This window comes from Acinonyx jubatus, chromosome E3, assembly GCF_027475565.1.
Source record: "Acinonyx jubatus isolate Ajub_Pintada_27869175 chromosome E3, VMU_Ajub_asm_v1.0, whole genome shotgun sequence".
In the NCBI taxonomy this organism is placed as follows: domain Eukaryota; kingdom Metazoa; phylum Chordata; class Mammalia; order Carnivora; family Felidae; genus Acinonyx; species Acinonyx jubatus.
The window spans coordinates 12,787,962-12,804,855 of NC_069398.1; the positions used below are offsets into that span (position 1 = coordinate 12,787,962).

Consider the following 16,894-nt stretch of genomic DNA (forward strand, 5'->3'; position numbering starts at 1 on the left):
CCTATCGGCGCCTGGCACATAGGGTGTCCATCTGCCTTCCCTCCATCCCAGGCTGAAAACTCTCTTCAGGGCAGATACCAAGATCACACCAATGGGTAGAACTGAAGGATACAAACGGTTGTGGATGCCATCCTGTGCTGCCCAGATCCCCCTTCGGGACTGAAGGATTTATTCCTGCTCCTCCACCCCACCCCTGCTTCCAGCTGAGCTCCCTGCCCAAGATTACACCTTCCCAGGGCAGCTAACATCCAGTGACTGGTCACTGTGGGGTAAAAATCTGGCTCCCTCAGTCCAGCTCGAGCAACCCTGGAGGGCAATCCCAGCTCCAGAGCTCCTGTGGGGTCTACTGAGGTCCTTCTGTGGCTGCACTGCCACCTGACTTCTCCCTTTGCCTAATGCTGCTTCCCCTTCCTCCCCTCATGGGCGTGGCTTCCAAGAGCACTCCCCAATAAACTCCTTGCAGCTCAAGAGTGTTTCCTGGAAAGCCCACCCAACCTGCAGCAGCTAGCACCAGGGATGGTCTGCAAGAGTAGATGCCAAGATGAAATTTCGGAGCTGGGTGACGCCGCTGTCTAGGTGATAATGAGGACCCCATACCCAGTAGAGGAGGTGTATACATCACCTTGGGCACAGGGAAGCACTAAGATTGTTCCATTTTTCACCAGAGAAAATTGAAACAGTTTGTCACCCACATGATCCACCTGAGTATCTCTTAGTGCTCCCTTGCCCTATTTTGACAGTGAACAGACAAAAAAAGCAGCCACAGCCCGAGAAATACATGGCAACAAGTGGCTCAGACTCCTCAGGGATGGAGGTCCGAACCACCCCACCACATAAGCCACCTAGACCACCAGAGGTGCTAGCAAAAGGTGAGAGGAATCTAGGATGGGCAGGAGAGGAGGGAAGTGATGAGCATGTCGCTTATGCCTGGAGATGAGCTGCAGCAACACGGGGAGCTGGGGTTTGTCCTGCTAACCTTCCTTTCATAAGATTCCCACAGGAAAAGATGCTCACCGGGGTCCTGCTCTCAGAACTGAAAAGAAGCAGGTGGATCGGCGTGCAATGGGTGCACTGTGACAAATGTTGCCCCATGCTACCCAGTCCTCCTGAAGACTGAAGGACTTAGTCCCCAGCTCCTGGGAAGGTTGTAGGTTCATGGATCTCAGCTGTCGGCCCTCTCAAGGAATTGTCTTTGGCTGAAGAGCAGCCATACCCAAGGTCATTCCTGAGGTAGCTCAACTCCAATGACTGGTCCATGTGGGGATATAAAGGCTTGGCCCCTTTTCCCCAACTCTGAGTGGCCACCCCAACTTCAGAGTTGCTCACGGGGTCTGCCAAAGCCTCCAATAACCGAATCACAGCCAAACTGCTCCCTCTGCCTTCCCTCCCCCCAAAGGAGTTGCTCCTTAGTGCACTCCCTAATAAAGACCGCACGCTAATCCATAATCTCTGGTTGGAGTCAGCTCCAGTGGAACCCAATCCATGAGACAAAAGGAGATTTGAGCCCAAGGCACAAACTGTTAACCTCTGGATTTAGCTCTTTGGTCTTATCTAATCCCAGAACCCCCAGGTGCATGTATATGGTGCAGCCACCAAACTCTTGGCCTTCATGGTGAACTTGACCCCCTGGGGAAGCAGTGTGTTCTTTATCCTGTCAGGCCAAAGATACTCCTTAAAGAGAAGAGTGATTATATAGTCCCCTCCACAGCTTTCACCAAGGTCCCATCTGGATTCAGCCTCTGTTGGGCCAAGGCCTACCATCCATCATGATAAAGCACACTGTGTTCACAGCCCCTTAATAGCCGCAGAATGGCTATTTATGACTTTAGGCTGCCAGCATAGATCCCTTCCGGGGGCCTTCTGGGTCCCCAAGGAGTTTCTGCCTTAAGGATCCCTGTGGCTCATCTCTCTGAATGAAAGAGCCCCAGCTGCTTTGCTTAAGGGAGAGTGAGGAGATGGGGAGCTTTTCCCACTGAAGCAGAATGTCTGACTTTCCCAAGTTCAAGTCAGTAGAAGGGAGGGGACTAGAATATAGTTCTGTATCCTTTTTGCTCCACCACACCACCTCTCATGAACCCTAGGGTTTGCCTCTACTAAAATCTAGACTGGGGATGGGGGTGGGGGCTCAGTCAGTTAAGCATCTGACTTTGGCTCAGGTCATGATCTCATGGTTTGTGAATGTGAGCCCTGCAATGGGCTCTCTGCTGTCAGCACAGAGCCCACTTCGGATCCCCAGCCTCCCTCTCTCTCTGCCCCTACCACACTCATGTATGCATGTGCTCGCGCCCTCTCTCTCTCCTAAAAACAAATAAAAACATTTAATAAAAAATAAAATGTAGACTGGGATATAGAGGAGAAGGGAACTGATCTGTCCTGTAGATCTCGGACAGATCCAGGACTCTGCAATACCAGGTATGTTGGAAGTAGAGAATGAGATATGAGACTAAAATCAGGATTAATGGAAAATATGTAATCAGAGTATTTAGTCCCTGCCCACCCCTCCCACCCCCATGCTGGGTGGTAAAGAAGGAATGGGAAGGTGACTTTCTGAAGTGACTTGTGGCCATTAATCTGGTGAAAATTTTCTCAATTTTTTTTTTAACTCCAAATTGGTTTTTTTCCCCTTAAATTTAAATATAGTTGACCTATTAGTTTTGGGTGCACAATATAGCGATTCGATATTCATAGATGTCATGAAATGATCACCACAATAAGTCTAGTTCCCATTATACAGCTTGTTTTATCCTTTAATCTTAGATCCAGAACCTTTTGTAGAGGGGCAGAGGTAGGAGGGACTGGGAAGTGCTGCCCAGGTAGAAGGGAAATTACACTCGTATTTTTTAAACGCAACGATCAAGTGATCGCCATACCACTCACAGGCAAACTGTTCCCACAGTTCACCTCAGGATTCTCATCAATGCCTAGTAGTGAACATAAGCGGACATTATTTGAGAATTCAGAACTATAAAGCTGGGAGTTTCTTCTATGCCTGGGCAATAGAAACTCTGGACGAGAAGCCAAGAATATGACTCCATCAAACTTCTCCAGTACTTAAAAAAAAAAGAGTGAAACCCTGCTGCAGTAATGTGATATGCATATCCGAGTCCCTGGAATATATCAATCAGCTTGTGCCTATTTCTGTGGCAGAGGAAAACTAAACGGTGTCATAATAATTAAAAAAAAAATCCTTCCCCCCAGGAGACCAATGTTTGGGCAGGAAAGTCTATAGACTAGCAATTAATTCCCTCCTTACCCAATCTATGTGGTGACACTGATAACTCTGCAAGTTTCTGCAAGGCTGTTGGTTTTGGTGGAATTTGAAACTTGCTGAGTTTTGGGAACATGTAGGCATTCCCAAAATAGAGACAGATGTCAACCTTCTAGGTCTTTCTTGAGATGACCTCTGTGGCATTTAAGGAGAAGATGACTGTCCGATCTCTTATTTGCTGCGTGGGGGACTATCCAGGAAAGAAAGAGCTGGATCCAAAGTTAAGGTTAATGGTGACTTGGTCCAAGAGTCAGTCACAAAAGAAAAAGCAACCTCCACTAGATAGTAAAATTATAGATGGAGAAATCATCTGTATTGCCAACAAACTACGCCAATGTCTTGTTTGTTTCTGTTTATCCATCCAAACTAAGCTTCTCCTCAGGCTTCAACTCAGTAAATACTATCACCAAACACCTGGTTACTCAGGACAAAACCTTAAGAGTCACTCCTGAGGCCTTTCTTTGTTTCAACTCCTCCCCCATGGTCAGTCGTTTTCCTTGCCTATAAAACACCCAAAGCCAGCCATTTTTTCCATCTTCACTATTCGCATCCTAGCTAGAGCTACATTTCTTTCTCTCCTGGAGTACTTTGCCTGTTAACTGGTATCCCTTTCATTCCTGTTCCCCCCCACTCCTTCCCCAACTACACTATCTTTACAGATTAAATAAGACCTTGTCAGTCTCCTGCTGAAAACCTCCTGTGCCTTTCGCTTGCACTTAGAACAACATCCAGACCCTTTACCATGGCTCCCCAAACCCTACATCTGGTCTCCGCCTACCTCTCTGTCTTTTCATACTACCGTCCAGCCAAACAGGCTATTCCACAGTTCCTTGAACAAGCCAACCTCTTCCTTGTCCCTTCCCCTAATCCTCTTTGCACTTGCTTCTCCCTCCGTCTGGAGTAGTCCTGCCCAAATCTTCACACGTTAGGCGTTTACGATAGTGGTGGTCTCAGTGAACCTTCCCTGACCATTCTAAGCATCACCACAGCCCTCCTCCTCCCCCGCCATCAGACCGACCCCCATTTAGTTCATAAAGCAACACCTGAAATGACCCATTTTTAAAGATAAATTTTTAACATGTTTGCCTCTTCCCCACCAGGATGTAAGCTTCCAGAGATTGGGAACCTTGTCTCGCAAGTCCAGCCCAGTAACCCCACTAGGTGTCGACAGTTATTTCCTAAATGGGGCAGTCCCGGAGCTGAACGACGCGGAAGGGGCAATGCTAACACAAGGTGACAAGGGCTGTACGGGGCCCCGTGTCACTTGGCAGAGTCTCCCACCCATCAATCCAGTGTCCGTTTTGAAAGGCTAAAGACTGAGGGGCATTTTGTCACCAGTCATTAACAACGATAACATTATTATTGGCAAGAAAGCTCAAAGGCGGCGTGGCCTGCCGGTAGGCGCGGGGCAATGGGCCTGGGCCGGTGCCAGTCCGGCTCCAGGGCAGCGAGACGTGAAGCCCAATAGAGGCCGGGGCAGCCGAGCCCGGGACGGTGGGGAGGGTCGGGGGCCGCGGGCCGGGGCTGCGAGGCGGGCGGCACAGCCGGGAGAACAGAGCAGGGACGCGACAGCCCGGGACCCGGTCTGGCCTCGACAGCGCCGAGGCTTCGCTTCCGGGTGAGGGGCGGGCGAGCCGAGCAGTTCCGGGGCGGGCGGCGGTTCCGGCTGTGCGGGCCGCGCCGCGGCTGCTGGTCCCGGGCGCGCGGAGGGCGCGAGTGGCGCGCGGGGGCCGAGGGGGCGCGAGGCGGCGGCGCGGGGACTCCGGGCCCCGGCGGCGGCCCATGGGGCGGGAGGCGTGAGGCCGCGGCCTGCCCGGGGCTCGGGGGGTGGGGGGAGCGGGGCGGGGAGATGGATAAACTGACCATCATCTCAGGATGTCTCTTTCTGGCCGCCGATATCTTCGCCATCGCCAGCATCGCCAACCCGGACTGGATCAACACCGGGGAGTCCGCGGGTGAGCGGCGGGCGCGCGGGGCCGGGCGGGGGATTGGCTGAGGGCTGAGGGCTGAGGGAGGGGAGGGGAGACCCGGCCGAGGGGAAGACGGGGCCGGCGGGTGCGAGGAGGGGGGCGGCCTGAGGAGGGAGGGGGCGGAGAGGCGTCCGGGGCGGCGGGGCCGGGCGCCCCGGGGGCCGGAGGGGAGAGGGAATGGAGAGGAGGACGCGCGGGCGCTAGCGGGACCCCGGGGCTGAGGGGAGCGGCGCCCCGGGCTGAGCGAAAAGTGGCCGAAGGGCAAGGAGACCTGGGCTGGGCTGGCGGGTCCCGGACGGAGAAGGGAGGGGTGGCGGGGAGACGGTCGCCGTACCTGAGGGACCAAGGAGGAACGAGCTTCGTCCTGGATTGGGGGCGGGGGTAGGGGAGTCCAGGTGGGAGACGGGAAGAAACCGCTGTGGAGAAAACTGAGGCGCCTGGGCAGGAATTAGAAACGAGGCGGGGAGCCGGGGCTGGGAGCGAGGTAGCCCGTGGGGCAGTGCGAGGACCACCAGAGAGCTGCGACGGGAGTCAGGTCCGGCCCCGGTCCCCCGAGGGAGGGAGCTGCGGCCGGGTGCCCGGTGGCCCGACCACGCAGGGTTAATGTGCTGGAGGAGCTGGTGTGCTGCGTGCGGGTCCCCCTCCCCGCGCCCTCGCCCATCCCCTGCCCGCTCGGCTGTGTTTAAGACGCATGTGGCTTCCGATTTTCCCTTTGAAGTCTGTGTGGTTATAATTTTGCTTTATTTTAGGCCCGGGAGCTATAGTAATACTAATAATAAACTTCATTTTATGGAGCATCTTTCATTCCAGCGCATCACAAAAACGCTTTAGAGATCTTAATAGTAGTTACAAAATTAAATAACACATTAGAGTTGCAGGCAGCCCAGCAGCAGCAGCGGTGCCCGCTGGAACACCACCGAGCTGGAGGCAGCAGCGACAAGGTGGTGCCCTCCGGAGAGAAGTAGGCATCTTTCTGAAGGGGATCCCGGGTGCAGGATTTTTCTCAGCTTGGGCCGTCATCGCACATACGTACCTGTACACACTCACACTCACCCAGACCTGTGAGACCAGCCCTGTAATTAACGTAACAGCTGTCAGGAGAGCTGACTGGAATGAAGGAATGAGCCTGTTTTCTAACTGCTCGTTCAGTGCAGGTGAAGGGAATATAGGGGGTTGGGACTGTCAGACTCCCTCCGTGAATAATTTGTTATAAAAATGTATCACTGTGCTGTCAAAGTTACTTCTTAAGTATTACTTACGGGTCTGTATTTATCCTGCAGTATATTTAGCTCTTAAAAAAAAAGAAAGCTGTAGCTGGGACATTTGTTGCTCCCTCCTCCCTGCCTCCTCTCCTCCATCTAGATCTAGTAACACAAAATCATGCTGTCAGATTTACGGGTTATTAAAATAACACACTAAAAAATTCTCCTTTTCTTGCCTCTACAGTTCTAGCAGAGCTCTTAATGGTAAAACATGCATGATGATTATGATGTGACTGAGCTGTTAGCTAATGCTACTGTGGTAAATTCGCAATATATAAATGTATCAAAGCAGCACGTTCTACTCCTTATGTACAAGATGTTATACATCGATTATATCTCAGTTTTTTTAAACTTGTGAGGTGTGTAAGAAAGGATAGGATGGTTTGGAATTTGATGTAACTACATATGCTGTTTCTGAAAATGTTAGTGTCAGTTTGTACAGTTATATGTGTGACATCCACTTCATGACCTGTTTTTTTTTATCCTAATTATATGTGCAGTGACTCCGTTTATGAGGCTTTGGGGCTTTTTATACTTAGGGGCAAAGAGGTTTCACTGTTCTAGCAGAGACGATGCTTTCTGCAACGTGCTTTTAGGTGAATCCCAATGTAAAAAATAGACTAAATGTCCGTGGGAAAGATACACAGTTGGCCATTGAACAACATGGGTTTGAGCTGCTCTGGTCCACTTACACGTGGACCTTTTTTTTTTTTTTTTTTTTTTTTTTTTTAAATAAATACAGTACTGTAAATATTTTGTCTTATGATTATCTTAACACATTCTTTTCCCTAGCCTCCTTCATTCTAAGAATACAGTATATAATGCATATAACCTACAAAACATGTGTTGATCAGCTATTTATGCTATTGGCAAGGCTTCCAGTCGACAGGCTATTAGTAGTTAAGTTTTGGGGGAGTAGAAAATTATGCATGGATTTTCAACTGTGCAGGATGGGAATAACTCCTTCATAACAGTAGACAAAGTCTTCAGCTGTGAGTTGCTGCAGAGATGGGAGGGACAGAAGTCCGCTGATCGAAGGAAGTAGAAAATGTTTGAAATAGGTAAATAATTGCAGAGAAAGCATGCCAACCAGTGGCATAGTAGGATTGTCTAGCATTATGGAAGCCTCACTGAAGTCAGTGGTGAAGAACATGCAGTGCGATCAGCCAGCTGCCTTGTTGACCTCTGGTAGTGCTCAGCTGCTTTGATACCAGTCAGTGGTGAAAACCAATAGAACGTTTCCTTCGTGATTGGAGTTTGCCAGTGAAATGCAACAAAATCACAAAGGAACAAAGGTGTGTAACTATTAGCCAAAATGTCCCTGTAATGCTGGTTCATGGATTCTCAGCTGGATAAAAAGTAAAAGTTAATAAAGGAAACAGTTGATGGTATATGGTCAGTGGCATCGCGAACCCAACAGAATTGAAGGACTGGCTGGGAGTGATTGATACAGTAAAGTGGAAGGGCAGGAAATTGTGGGCACGAGGTCCGGAGTGTCAGTGGGGATGTGTGGCTAAAACAGGTGGGAGAGGTGATCTTTCTCCTAACAGTTTCCCTTGCCATCTCACCCTTCAATTAAAAACTTTGTAGCTTGGAACAGGGAGATAGTAGGAACGGTAGGAAATTTTTTCAAAATCATATCTAACCCCTGTTTATCACCTTAAATATATCAGACAGTAAGCCCCCCAGAACTTAAATGTGATGTTCCTTTGTTGACTCTTGAGCTCTTGCGTTGTGGTAAGATACACTTGAAGTTTGATAGAGAGTTTGTACACTCAATGTACACTTTTATTTGAGCAGACAGATCTCAAAAAAAATTTTTTTAATCTGCACAGAATTCCACCTTCCAAATCAATGAAACATTTACAGGAAGTTCGAATAAGATCGCAGAGGTGACAGGACCAGCTTTATTCTAAGATCTGTACAGAAGTGACAGCCTAGCAGCAAAAGGTTATTGTGTTGATTCCCTCAGTGCATTAAATACAGCATATTTTGACTGTGATGTTTTTACTGCAGTTTTTTAAGTGAACAAAATATATTTTGAAAGTTGAATCCTAGAGCCGAAAGATTCTGCAGATATAATTTGAAAACCACTGCCATGAACTAGTACAGAAAGTTTCAGGATTCAAATCCAAACTTCATAATTTACTAGCTGTTTGATTTGGGGCAAGTTACTTAGCCTCTCTTTACAGTTCTTCCTCTGTAAAATAGGGATATTAGTAGTACCTGCCTCATTGGATTATTATGATGATTGATTTAATCCATGTAAAACATTTAGAAAGTGCCTAACACACAATAAGTGCTCATTAAAGTTTAGATATTGTTGTATTGCTGTTCTCATTTATAATAACATGTTGATTTTTTGAAATTAAAGCTCAGAACTTGTTACTGTGAGAACTGACACATTTTCTTTATTGGGTGTTCTTGGGTATAAGGCAGTATCAAGAATAAAATGGCCAGGGGCACCTGGGTGGTTCAGTCGGTTAAGTGTCCGACTTCGGCTCATGTCATGATCTCACAGTTGGTGGGTTCAAGCCCCGCATTGCGCTCTGTGCTGACAGCTCAGCGCCTGGAGCCTGCTTTGGATTCTGTGTCTCCCTCTCTCTCTGCCTGTCTGTCTGCCTCTCTCTCTCTCTCAAAAATAAACATTAAAAAAAATTTTTTTATAATAAATGTTAAAAAAAATATGGCCAGGCTTATCACAAGTGAAATTCGTCTTCTCTCTTGGCATTTCTGCATTACTCCTGTACTGTTCTTCTTCATTTAGTCTTTCATCACCATATTCTAGTTTCTCTACTCCTCAGTTTCTGCTTGAAGTACCACAGAAGGAAATGAAATAATCCAAAAACAATAAATAACTGAATAGGATAATTTCCTAAAATCTTGACTAATAAACTGTACTCTTATAAGTTTATGGGCCATGCTTCATACTGGCAGAATTGTTAGTTTGTTTTTATTGTATTGGTGCAAATACAGAGAAAGTACATTCCTTCTTTTCTCGTCTGTATGTGGTAACATGTCCTGAGCTTGTTCTGATATCCTGTAGGTTCTGCACAAACTTTTGAAGACCTAATGAAACAGGTATGAAGGAAGTACATGGGGGCGGGGGGGGGGGCACTTCAGTAAGGACCCTTAGTGTTTTCTGTTAATAAAAAATACTGAATGGCAGTTGAATATCATGGCAAAATTGCATAATTCTGCTGTGCCACGATCAAATTTCTTCTGGTTACTGGAACTCATAGCAGTATCTTTCATTTTATATAGTGCTTTATAGGTTTTGAAGCAACTTAACATCCATGACTTGGTTTGATTTCTTAGGCTTTTTATATTTAGCCAATGTAGAATAGCCATTTCTACATCTTTTCCCACATGTCAATGCTTTGCACATGAGATTTGAGTTTCAGTGTTGCATATTCCCTTCAAGAAAACCCTTCATTGAAGTATTACCTATATCTTATGCATACCTTTTTTTACTTAACAAGATTAAAATTCTTTTTTTTTTTTTAATGTTATTCTTGAGAGAGAGCATGAGAAGGAGAGGGGCAGAGAGAGAGAGGGAGACACAAAATCTGAAGCAGGCTCCAGGCTCTCAGCTGTCAGCACAGAGCCCAACACAGGGCTTGAACTCACAAAATGCAAGATCATGACCTGAGCCGAAGTTGGATGTTCAACCGACTGAGCCACCCAGGTGCCCCAACAAGATTAAAATTCTTAAGTGGCTGAAGTTCTTGCCAGATTACAGAAGAGGGAGATTTGGGTTTTAGTCTTAAAGTGATGTCCTTTGCTTTGTACAAGTCCCTTAACTTCACTGTCACTGTTTTCTCATCTCTAAAGAGACAAATTTTTTGGGAGGGGTGGGGGGAGTTTTATTATTGAGTTAATTCTAACAAGGTCAACAATTAAGCAAAGCTGCTTCTGATGAATAAAATGATCTCGGTGCTCCTGGGTGGCTCAGCTGGTTAAGCGTCTGATTCTTGATTTCGGCTCAGGTCATGATCTCACAGTTCACGGGTTGAAGCCCCACATAGGTCTCTGCACTGCCAGTGCTGAGCCTGCTTGGGATTCTCTCTCTCCTGTCTCTCTGCCCCTCCCCTTCTCATGTGTACGCGCTCGCGCGCTCTTGCTCTCGCTCTCTCTCTCGCTCTCGCTCTCAAATAAACTAAAAAAGATGATCTAGAAAAAAATGATCTAGAGATTCCTTTTTTGAGGCATCATCCTTTACAGCAAAGATTGTAGTGACCGTTTAGGGTTATACCATCCTAAATCATCCTAGATGAATTTTCTTAGTGTTCTTAACGAAGATTTCCAAATGTTTTCCAAAAGTCTCTTCCAGTACATAGAGGAATTCCTCCTTTATGTCTAATCAAAATTTCCTTTTATACAGTTGGTTATCACATTCACTTTGTAGTCTGTCAGAGTGTATTTATTCCTAAGATTTTCATTCTTTTTAAAATTGTTTAGAGTGTGTAAGGAGTCACAATAACTGACACACTCTTTCCTGCTTGTTCTTCTGAACTGAGGGAAAGAAAGAATAATTAGGATCCATGATATTATTTTATTGCTGCTAAAAAGAATATTGGAGAACATGGCTTTTATTTGTGGGCAAGCAACTTCCTCTTCTTACTGGATCTCACGATTGAACAAACTTAACCATCCAGTCCCAAACAGGACTGAGGCACCTGTCCTATAAGACTTCCAGCATGAAAGAACAGAGGAAATGAGGGCTCCTTATGGGCGACTTGCTCCCAAGGACAAAAAGTTGGACCACATATACCCAATTTTTTCATAACTGCCAGTCGAAGTCATTCCTCTGACCTGGGAAGGAATAAGTGAGGGGACACAGATAAGCTAAGAACATTATTCTAATAGCCTCCCCCACCACACACACCCCTATCCCTCATGGGGGGAGAAAACCACTTGACACCTAGGAGACGGCTGACATTTTGTGAGGAAGAGATTTCGCTCAAGTATAAAAACTGGCAGGTGCTTGGGGAAGTGAAAGACTTTGAAAGAGTATCATTTCCCATTCTGCTACCCACTACCCTCTCCACAGGAAATCCTGGAAACCTCAGATAAGGGACTGTGGTGCTTGACATCTCTCATGTTAGAGTTCAAGATCACAAGTAGATCCTGGCCTACAGATTGGGGTCGTTGGTTTAAAACATTAAAATTATAAGCTGCCCAAGCAGATATTTATTAAACACCATTTATTAAATAATAAAAAATTATTAAACAATAAGCCCTCTCCCCTGAATGGTAACAATTTAAGTGATTACAGAGGTACTTTCGCATGAAGGAGCTTTGTAACATCAGTTTGAACAAAGCAGTCTGTCTAGAACTTCATTTTGGCAATCACTTTGGACCTGACATAGTGAAGGACAGAATTTGGTTCTACCTAAGAGGGCAAAAATCTTGAAATTATGTTCTCCTTTAATTTAAAAAGCACTAACAATTTCTTCAATGGTCTTTTGAGTCTTTTGCCAGTACACTGCTTTAAAAAAATTTTTTTTTATTTAATTTTTTTTTTTGAAAATTTTAGAACATTTTCAGTACCCCAGAGAGAAACTCCCATCCCTTAGCCATCACCCCCCAACATCCTGTTCTTAGGCGAGGGGACCAATCTACTTTCTGTCTCTAAGGATTTGCCTGTTCTGGACATTTCATGTAAGTGGAATCATACAACATGTGGTCTCTTATGACTGGCTTATTTCACTTAGTGTAATGTTTTCAAGGTTCATCCATATTATAGTAAATATTAGTACTTTAGTAATTAGTCTTTTTATTGTCAGATATATTTATCCATTATCTATTCATCAGTTAAATATTTGGGCCAGTAAATTTCTTTTACTTCAAACAATAATACTTCAAAATGGTAAAGTGGTACAAACATTTTTTTGGCTTTTTATTTTATTTTTAAAGTTTATTTATTTTGAGAAAGAGAGAGTGCATGCATGTGAACAAGGGAAGAGCAGAGAGAGACAGAGATTGGGAGGAAGAGAATCACAAGCAGGCTCTGCACTGTCAGTGCAGAGCCTGACACAGGGCTCGATTTCACAAACTGTGAGATCATGACCTGAGCTGAAATCAAGAGTGGAACACTTAAGCACCTGAGCCACCCAGGCATCCCTATTTGGTTTTTTAAAAAGTGACATTATTGGGGCACCTGGGTAGCTCAGTCGGCTGAGCATCTGACTTGGTCTCAGGTCATGATCTCGCAGTTCATGAGTTCAAGCCCTGCATCAGGCTCATTGCTGTCAGCACAGAGCCTGCTTCAGATCTTGTGTTCTGTCCCTGCCCCTCCCCTGCTTGTGCTCACTCTGTCTCAAAAATAAATGAACACTTTTAAGAAGCGACATTAAGGGCATCTTAGTGGCTCAGTCAGTTAAGCATCCAGCTTCAGCTCAGGTCATGATCTCACAGTTCATGTGTTCAAGCCCCATATGGGGCTCTGTGCTAACAGCTCAGAGCCTGGACCCCTCTTCGGATTCTGTGTCTGTCTGTCTGTCTCTCTCTCTGCCCCTCCCCCACTTGTGTTCCATCTCTCAAAAATAACCATTAAAATTCTTTAAGTGACATTATCAGTATAAATAATACTTAGCAAATAATAACTTTGAATAAAAATTCTGAGACCAGTCTTTTTTATAGTGTTCACAGGATGTACTTGAAGCTTGAAATCACTTATGTTGCTGTAAATTTTACAGTGTAGGCCAGTTTTCCAATAGAAGATTAAATTTCCTGAACAAAGCATTTATTTCGTTTACAACCTTGGTTCCAGAAGTCCTCTCTTTTTACCATTACCAACAGGGATATAGGCCCTTTGGGATGAAGGATATAGGCCAGTAGGCCTAAAAGTTGTGGAGAAGGGAAGTTTGGGACCAAGAACATGGACAGAAGCCATAAGTAAATGGAGATCACTAAAAGGAAGGAAATTGTGATAAAGAAATTACAGAGTGATGATGCTGTTGCCTTTATTAGACTGACTAGACTTCTTAAATTCTGTCATTTGGCTGCTAGAGCCAAGGCTTTCAGAGCTGGCACAGTGTAGTCAGTATAGCAATCTTCCACTGTTCAGCAGAGTCTGACCTGGAACAGGGGTTGTTTAACCCCTTTCTTAACAAATACTAGGTTTATACTGGAGTTGCAACACAATAAACTTAAAATGGTCCTGTGGGATTTAGAGTCAGCCATATCTACATTTGATTCTTGGATTCCCTTTTTATGAGTTTTATGATCTGGGGCATGTAATTTGATTTCTCAGCTATAAAATAGGGACTGTATATTTATTTCAAATGAAGGTTGTGAGGAAATATAATATGGCATATAAGGAATCAGCACATGGTCTAGTACATAGCAAAATGCTCAAGTATTAATCATAATTATTATATAAAAAGTCATAACATTTGAATTTTTTAACATTTCCCTTTTTATTACCTATCTTATTTACTTAGAGCTTGCCTTGTTCTAAACAGAAACTTAAGGCAACATGGTATGTCTGAATTTGAATATAACTGAAACCCAGCCGAACCCAATCTAGGAAGAGAGACTCTGAAGTCCGTGGTAGTGGTAATGTAAGCCACACATATAAGTACAAAAAGCAAGGCCTGCATTGGGTTCATAGGTTTCTGGAACAGACTGAAGAAGAAAACAGATTTCTAAATGAAAGGCAGCCTAGCATAGTAGAAAGGGCACACAGATTTTGGGGTCAAACCAAAACTGACATAGTCAAATCCCAGTCCTGCTATTTACTAGCTAGGTAATTTTAGACAAGTTGTAGTTGAGAGTTTTTTATTAATAAAAATTATATCATTCAGATTTGATTAATGCTTTTTTTCATCCCTTCTAATTGCTATGCACATTCAGACTCCAACTTTATGTTCTCCTGTAGGTTAAAGGGTAACAACTGCAGTGTACTGTGAAAATCATTTAGTTCAGAAGTTGTTTTCTTAACTTTTTTTTTTAATGTTTTATTTTATTTTTGAGAGAGAGAGAGAGAGAGAGACAGAGTGAGCGGCAGTTGGGTAGAGAGAGAGAGAGACACAGAATCTGAAGCAGGCTCCAGGCTCCAGACTGCCAGCACAGAGCCTGATGTGGGGCTCGAACCCACGAACCGTGAGATCATGACCTGAGCCAAAGTCGGACGCCACCCAGGTGCCCTCGGAAGTTATTTTTAAAGGAATATATCTAAGACCTAGTGGTCTGTAAACTTTACAGTTGAGTATAGAGTCAGCTTCACCTGAAAGGCTGGAAATATGTTTGAAATATATGAGATAGTTGTTTCTTTATAGAAACCTGACAAGTAGTATAACTGAGGATTTAGTTTTTGTTTATAGAATAAAATTTCTTCTAGTTGTTATTAGTTTCTGTAATGCAACTGTGAGTTTTTGTGTTTTTTCCATACTGCATTTTTTTTTTTTTTAAATTTGAGAGCATGCACAAGCTGGGGAGAGGGGCCGAGGGAGCAAGAGAATCTTATGCAGGCTCCACACTCAGTGCAGAACCTGACGCGGGGCTCCATCCTACGACCCTGGGGTTATGACGCAAGCCAAAATCAGAGAGTGGGTCGCTCAACTGACAGCCACCCAGGCGCCCCCATACTTCATTTTAATGTGTATGTAAGCAGTGGACCATATTACGTAATCTTACAGGGGAAATTTAGTCACATAATGAAATATTGCTGTTTATGAAATTGTTATTGTTGAATTGTAAATAAGAGCTTAATCATGCAACTTGAATGGATAATGATTTACATAGTGAGTTTATTTTATACACCCTACATAACCCAGGAGATTAGGTTGTACAGTGACAGCGGTGACAATATATAGGTATAAATTTCATAGTTACAGCCTTACCTGTCTATGATGATTTATGCAAACATGACATTCATATCTTTTTGGTTGTCAGAATGTTTTATTTTCAAGCTCTGGAGCTACACAATTTTTCCCGAGTTTTCTTTAGTTCTTTGGCCAACTAGCAGCTGGCTGCTAAAAAGTTGATTACATGCAACACCTGATCCAGTTGATAACAACTGATTGGATATCGTGGCTGCATTGTTTCATTCTTTGTTGGCTACAGACTGATGAAAAAGTAATATTTAGCAAAGCTATTGCATTTCAACAAGAGAGGTTAAATAAGAGCCATGAAGGAACCTAAGGATCTTTGAATATCAGATGCCTAAAAATAAGTATCTGGATCAAAGTCACTCTTCAAAAACACACCTATGCGAACATTACTATGTATTCTCTCATTAGCTGTAAATTATAGGGAGGAGAATCCTTACCAGATATGGCATGAGCAAGCAAAATGTGATGTTCCTTTGAGATTTATTGCTTTAGAGTTGACAAAATAGAGAAGCATATGGATTTGGGTGTTACGATCAATGATACGTGTATTTATGAGTGTATACCAAAATCGTGTAATTTACTTATATGACGTTACAGTGTATGATTCCAGTTTTAAAGCAAAGAGACATTTGTTTGAACTGTATTTTTTTTCTTAATTGGGAGGAAAAGGCTGCACTTTTTTTGTGTGTCTCTTTATACTAGCTTTGCTATAAATAAAAGGTCACATTTGGCATTTTGACACTTGGCTGTTGTATATATTGAGCAAAAAGGCAGCTGTTGACTTTTAATATAGATCTGTTCAACTAGGGACTGTATACTATCATTAGAGATTAAACAGGGGTAAAGATAAATGCAGTTGGTTGGGTCAAGTAAGAAAATGGGAGAGCAAAATTTCACTAGGTCTCCCCTTTAGTGGTGTATTCACATTAAGTTATTCCCCCAGGAACATCATTGGGTCTACTTTCAGCTGTAATAAAATAGGTTTGTTTCAAAAACAGACCGTCTTCAGATTAGTTTTGCTGACCAGCCCACTAACTTAAAAGGCAAAGATTTCTAAGGCTATTTCATTTATGACTATTTCATTTTAAAAGTACCATTCATTTTAATAAAATAAATCTTTAATTTACTCTAAGTAGTCCTTAGATCTTCCCATAAATATTTCTTATACCACTGGACTTTATTCCAGACAGTCTCGCAACAAATGCTTATTGAAGTATGTATGGTCTGTAAGGAACTGTACTAAATATTCTGAGAGATTGCATTTAAGTAAATGAAAAAATATTTTATTCTCAAGAAACCTGTGCTCTCTTTGGAGAAATAAATTTATATACATAAGAAATAAGTGTCAAATATATGATGTAGCTACTTTCTGTCCAGGTGGTCGAGGAGGAGATGGCATCTGAGCTTAATAGATGATACACTTGATGAATATTTAAATAATTACGAAAACTTGGGCAGTGCTTGTCCTTGAGGGTGAAATAGCGTGAGTAAAGGCAGGGAAATTTTTGTTCTAGTCCATTTCTATACATTGCTGCTAAATTCATCTTCCTAAAG

The 16,894-nt window shown here is 43.9% G+C and overlaps 2 protein-coding genes across 2 annotated transcripts in view; both read left to right on the forward strand.

The window, feature by feature from the left end:
* LOC106970509 (cytochrome b-c1 complex subunit 2, mitochondrial) overlaps positions 1 to 16,894 on the forward strand; it is a 169,730-nt gene that overhangs the window by 44,112 nt on the left and 108,724 nt on the right. The window lies entirely within an intron of this gene.
* The window catches only part of MOSMO (modulator of smoothened), a 63,456-nt gene continuing 51,604 nt past the window's right edge, over positions 5,043 to 16,894 (forward strand). Inside the window, exon 1 of the mRNA XM_027043067.2 lies at positions 5,043 to 5,223. Within this exon, the coding sequence (XP_026898868.1) occupies positions 5,118 to 5,223 (106 nt within the window). The 5' untranslated portion in view covers positions 5,043 to 5,117. The remainder of the gene's footprint in view (positions 5,224 to 16,894) is intronic.